The sequence below is a fragment of the Arachis stenosperma genome, chromosome 5 (genome assembly GCF_014773155.1).
Source record: "Arachis stenosperma cultivar V10309 chromosome 5, arast.V10309.gnm1.PFL2, whole genome shotgun sequence".
In the NCBI taxonomy this organism is placed as follows: Eukaryota; Viridiplantae; Streptophyta; class Magnoliopsida; order Fabales; family Fabaceae; genus Arachis; species Arachis stenosperma.
In genome coordinates this window covers 129407284-129413580 of record NC_080381.1, presented here as the reverse complement: position 1 = coordinate 129413580, position 6297 = coordinate 129407284, and the positions used below count along the sequence as shown (strand labels likewise).

Below are 6297 nucleotides of genomic sequence, written 5' to 3'. Positions count from 1 at the left end.
TCACTTGGAAATTTTGAGTAGATGTTCACACCTTGCCTTAGAAAATTAGTTCTTAGGATACTAGAGTCATAATATCCGACATTTAGTGATAATTATTGGGTTGTTAGTTGACTGTTGTTTTCACTAACGGTAGCTTTTTACTAAGTTAATTAGTAAGTTAACTAGGACTTGTGGATTAGGGTCAATTATGCTTGCTTGACTTACTCCTTGATGTTAGGGGTTGACAAAATGAGATTAACTCATCATAATTGCCATAGTTGTGGTTATAACAATGATAGGATTCCTTAATTCTCATTCCGAAGTCAAGGTTCTTTTATGCGTTTCTCACATTTTCACTAGTTTTGGAGTTTTGGTCTTATTTCCTTTTAATTGGCATTGATTGACTTTTAATTTCTTAGTTTTGGAGTTTTGGTCTCATTTCTCACATTTATTCTTTACTTCTTTTAATTTTATGTTCCATGATTGAAAACTCGCTTATTTCACAGCCAAAAGTGTGGCATCTAATTGCTAGTCCGAGGAAGACGACCCGAGATTTAAAACTCCCACTTTATAGTTGTTTTGATTGTGACAATCTTAAAAATAAACTTTGAGAATAAGTATTGGTTTGGACTATACTTGCAACAAAATACTTATTTTCTATTGAGAAATTCTAAATCGATGTTTGGTTCTCTGTCATCTGTCAAATAATATAAGTTTAATTTAATTGTTATATTTTATATTCTTTAATTAAAATGCCATCTTAATATGAATTTATTTTAAAATAATAAAAAATTTATTGAATACTCATTGATTTAGTGAATAAAAATTTTATTTATTTAAAATTTAAAAATTTATAACTATTATTTTGGAGAGAGAGAGAGAGAGAGAGAGATAACAATAATTGAAGGCAAATTGCTACTAAGATGGGAATATGAGATGCCAAGTTTCTAGTATGGGGTAAAAGGGGTCCAAAATTATGAAATATGAAGTCATCAGCCCTCATCATCCATTGGGAAAGAAAAATTATAACAAGTTTATATATACAATTCAAAAGAGATGTTTGTGAGTTCCTAATTAGATTATTAGATTATTCTTCAAGGGTTTGTGGACCCCTTGAAGGATCGCCCCCCTAATTGCTCATTTATTAATTCTTTGATTAGCTAATTATTTATGTATTTCTGAAGTTCCATAGATAGCGAAATCCCCTGCAGAAGAAACAAAAGTCTAGTTACTTAAGGTTACACTTATGTTATTCAATCCTTACTCTTAATATTAAAGTAAATGATATCAACCACCTTTGAGAATTGAGATTAAGTGATATTACACACAGCACCTCACTATTGGCAAAAGTATAAACTAGTCTCCTTAGGATTTAGATCATATGGCTCTCAATACACAAACACCCTTGATAGCTACGATATTAAGAAATGTCATATGTAATATCACTTAACCTCATGGGAGATCAATGTAATTTATCTCTGATGTTATGAAACAAAAGTGTAATTGAAAAGGAATTGAAAGGCAAATTAAATTTACACCATAATTAGCAGAACTCATTGGGGTTATCTTTGCTTCGGATGAGAGGGACACCGTCTTCCCTCCAAACTATACGCTCTTCGCACAAAGCTTCGACCACCTCCACGTATAACCGGTGTTCCTAAGTTCAGAAATGAAAACATAAGACAACAATGAATCGCTAGGCTTTTGATTTACATCACTGTAAAGGTTCATGCATGCTTCTTGTGGCAAATAAATTTGCTGAACTTTCGTTTAGGATTGAGCTTGTTTAAAGATATATAAAATGCTATTACCTCCTTGAGAACCCTGGAAGCCAACTCCTCTGCAGTGTCATTAGCCAGTACAGGGATGGCACATTGAGCAAGGATACACCCCGTGTCATAATGTTCGTCAACGAAATGAATTGTAGGACCTGAATATCTAACCAACCCAGAAAAATGAAGCACAAATACATGTCTCCCATACGAAGTGTGACAATTCAAGTGAAACAGGATGAGAAGTTTGGCGAGAAGTATACCTTGCGCCCGAAGCAATTACTGCTTTGTGCACCTTCATACCATAGTATCCTTTGCCTCCAAAAGCTGGAAGAAGTGATGGATGAATATTTAATATGGACTTTTCATAAGCCCGAATCAATTCAACTGGTATAAGTTTGAGGAATCCAGCTAAAAGAATAAAATCAAGTTGGAAACTCCTGGTAAAGAGAAAAAGTACTACATTAATACTCAATAGTATAACCACATCTACGTGGAATATCAAAATTATTGCTTTTGCAAAGTTGCAGCTTCTTTGGCATCTCTTCTATACTAATAATGCAGATGTCCTTCAATCTAAAAGTAACACATCCACCTTCCGACACAACTTACAGTACAAGAAACGAACAAAAAAACAGAGGAAAAAGAATTTACACTCAATATTGTTTAATAGGTTTCATATTGGTAAAGAATTTCAGGAAGTATACCATGCGCTTTGTTACTTAGGTTACTTAGGCACTTCCGATATACTGATTAGGAAGACAGTGTTCCACATCCTGTGACAGACTTCCTTGTGTTCATGAAAACCAACCAGTCTACTAGATTTTTACTTGTAGATACAAGGTTACAAGCCAATACCACAGATACACAACAATCATAAAAGATAACAAAATAATAAGTTAAGGACATTTATAATTTATTATATATGTTCTTGGACACATGTAGAAATTTCCCCATAAATCACAATTCGAGTTTCTTCATATGGTGATATCCACAAAAGATGCAAATGATGATTGAGATATACACATGCAAATATGAGGATGAAAAATTAGCTAAAAAGATGTTCTTATCTCTGTTGATAAAGCTATTATTTTGCACTGAAGAATTTCAGATTGAGAAGGTGGAAAGCAATCAAAGCAGTAATCATATTTTCTGCAAGTGCATATTCACTTGGAAGATTTGGTGGCTCCCTCCAAGAGGTCCAAAGTGGCTATTTGAGTTAAATTTTGTTGTTTCTGAGAAAGTCTGGTATATTTATCTCTATTTTTATAGAAAAAGACATTTTTTTACAACATGGTTGATCTTGCATGTAAAGAATGTGAAAGTATTTCATAAATTGTAATAAAGAGACAGATTAACACACTGAAGAGTAAACCAAAAAAGCAATTGCAGCAAATGAAATAAAGAAGCACTGCACTGCACCACACCTTAGTGTGTCAACAAGCTCACTTGGAGATAGCCCATCGGATCCATCCTTTACTTTAGGGAACACAACAACTGGGATACCATTATTTCTTGCATACTCAGCACCTCCACAATCTGGAATAAAACAAATGAACGAAAGAAACTTTCAGTACACCAAGACACAAAAGGCATCTAACAGAAATATTGAGTTCAGCTCATTCATCTGTAATATATAAAATAAAGTACTAAACTCTAATTCTTTTAAAAGTTCATATAAATATGTGAAAAAGAATTTTATTTAGTTAACAAAAAGTAATTTACTTTTACCAAAATAAGTTGAAACATTCAAACCCTTATCCAAGTAATCTCATTTAATCAACTATCATTGGAGAATACCAGAAACATAAAAGTTAAAATAAAAGAAGCAATGGAAAAAGTCAAGGATTTAAGGCATACCAGGTTTATTTGTGACCAAAACAAGAACATCACCATGGAGTGAACCCTTCAACGAAGCCTCATGAATGGACTTGAAGTTGGACCCTCCACCAGACACGAAAACTGCCAGCTTCTTCCTCCTCACCGGCACAGTGGCCCCAACTTTCACCTCCTTTGCTTCTTCTTCTTCTACCGTCCTCCTCACACAAAAGACCCTCTTCTTCTTTCCCTCAGTGTAACTGCACCCCAATCTCAGAATCCCAAGGTTCTTGGGCCCAACATAAGGTAAAGTATGAAGCTTTTTATGAGAGGGTAGCAGGAGTGACGGGGTTTTGGGGCAAAACCTAGAGAGGATTTTTTGAGCTTCCATGGGAATTGTATCTTCCAAAAAGGAAAGGAAAAAATAGGAAAATGTTCAATTCTTTGTGTGAGGAGGAGCTTTTGTTGGAGTCAGGTGGGAAGGCAAAAACGGTGGCGTTTAGCGTTTGAGGAGATGATCAGATGACACACATCGCACAAGACTGCATTACATGTATGGCAATTTTGTTTTAATTGGGTTTTCTCCTACAACACCTATCTTATTCCAACAGCACAAAACCCTAAACCGGAAAACCTTTTCAGGCTTTTCACCAAAAGCCTCCGAAGCCTTAACACAGAGGGAAGAAAAACGTATAAAAAAATAAAAAGTAAATAAAAAAACCACAAGAACAGCACCTATTATCTAATAAAAGTATAAAACTATCAAATATCAATAAAAAATTCTTCCATTTCCAATCTCTTGATTCACAATCTATTAGCATCAATATTACATACAAAATTACAAATACAATTCATCTAGCCTATTACAAATTAAATCAATCAGTTGTACATACAAATACAATTAGCATCAATACATTAAAACAGCAAAAAAAAATCAGTATAAAAAATTAATAACTAAAAAAAATCTCACCTACAGCAGAAGCAGAAAGAACTTGGGGTCGTTGCAGTGTTGCACCGTTGCAGAGCAAGCCGCCTGCGAGAGAGAGCAGAGCTTCGAAGAGGAGCCAACACAATGACGACGGGAAAGCAGAGACAGGCGAGGCACTGCGAAGCCAAGGCGGCCGGGACAACACAGACAGAGGAGTCAGAGGCGAGCACAGGAGCGGAGGAAGCAGAGGCACCAAACACTGACGGCGCGGGGACAAAACAGAGGAGCTGGGGAGGAGAGTGACGAGTGACGAGTGACGAGTGACGACCTCCGTTGTTGGCTGCCGTTGTGTTCGGCAGTTACCGTGCGGTGAGTAAGGTAGAGAGGTGAGGGCGAGCGTTTGAGTAAAGCTGTGTTACTGTTGCTGAATTAACATATTTTATATATTTTGATAAAAAAAATACAGATATACTATTACTATTACTAACGAAAAACACAATTTATTTTTTATTTTTTTAATAATTATATTATATATTTTTTAAATTTTTTAAATAAAAAATAAATTAAATTAAAATTTTATAATTATTTTATTTTATTATTAAATAAAATATAAAAATATTAAGTTTTTTATTTTTATTTTTTTATGTCTTATTCACAATATTTTATTTTATTTTATTTTTAAAAACAAATATTGTCTTAAAATTTTTTTTCGAACAAAAAGATAATTAGATCTTTTACTATGATAAATGGTAAATATATTATGTTTTTTTGTCAATTCATAATATAAAATTTAACGATGATATTTATATGTTGTAAATACAACGATTTATTTGTTTATGAAAAATTATTATATAAATAATTTTTTGAACAAAATTCTACTTATTTCATTAGGATTTTTTATAAATAGAAAATAGTTGGTAAAGATTATATGAAAACTTAAAAGATAATGAATATTTCATTAGCATTGTTTTTATATTTACGTGATTGTAATGGAATATATTATTATGTATAATGAAATTTATAGACAATTTTATTTCGTTTCATATTATCTATTGATGAAAGAATATAATATACCTACCATTTGTTATCATAAAAGACTTAATTAGTATTATAGTTCGAACTCAAATTTTTTGAAAATTTAATTATCACGTTTTTTTAATAGGTGAAGTATTATTTTAGTTTCTAACGTTTAGATTAAATACTAATTTTATTTTTAACGTATGAAATGTTCAATTTTTATCCTAGATATTTTATTTCGTCCTATTTTATTCTTTTGGTCAAAATTAAATTTTTTTTCTAAAAATATTCTTTTTTTTAGTTAGTGATAAAATTAGTCATTGTAAGAATCATATCCATGATTGTACTTATCTAAGATTAAAAGTGATAGAATAATTAAGGAAAAAAAGATAATAATAATAAAGTAAAAAAGGTATTTTTAGAAAAAAATTTAATTTTAACTAAAGGATTAAAATAAAAAAAATAAATGTTTGAGATAAAAATATAACATTTTAAAATTAGGGTCGAAATTAAAACTTAGTGTAAACGTTAGGAACTAAAATAACATTTTACTCTTTTGTAAACCAAAACGGTGTCTTATTAGACTAGTTTTAAAAAAATAAAAATTTAAATCCAATCCAATTTTTTAAAATTGGTCGAGTCACCGTTTTTATGAAACTTGCACTGTTCAAACGACTTCTCACCTATTCTATCCAAGTCCGGTAATGTGAACCATTTAGCCCAGTTTAGTGATTGAATGACCGATTTTTCAATCCGTCTAAACATATCGATCCAATTTATACA

At 31.9% G+C, this 6297-nt stretch overlaps 1 protein-coding gene across 2 annotated transcripts; it reads right to left on the bottom strand.

Moving 5' to 3' along the window:
• Window positions 1-895: 895 nt before the first annotated feature.
• On the bottom strand, window positions 896-4892 carry LOC130979740 (phosphoribosylglycinamide formyltransferase, chloroplastic-like). 2 transcript variants are annotated; one of them, XM_057903265.1, is made up of 7 exons: window positions 4540-4892; window positions 3612-4236; window positions 3179-3290; window positions 2015-2191; window positions 1791-1917; window positions 1518-1636; window positions 896-1184 (listed from the first exon to the last, which is right to left on the bottom strand). In XM_057903265.1, exons 2-6 carry the CDS (start codon window positions 3958-3960, stop codon window positions 1523-1525), a joined length of 879 nt encoding a protein of 292 aa, XP_057759248.1. In that variant the 5' UTR covers window positions 3961-4236; window positions 4540-4892; the 3' UTR covers window positions 896-1184; window positions 1518-1522. The 2 variants fall into 2 exon arrangements, with proteins under 2 accessions (XP_057759248.1, XP_057759249.1); XM_057903266.1 differs by having other exon boundaries at window positions 3612-4111.
• Window positions 4893-6297: the final 1405 nt, after the last annotated feature.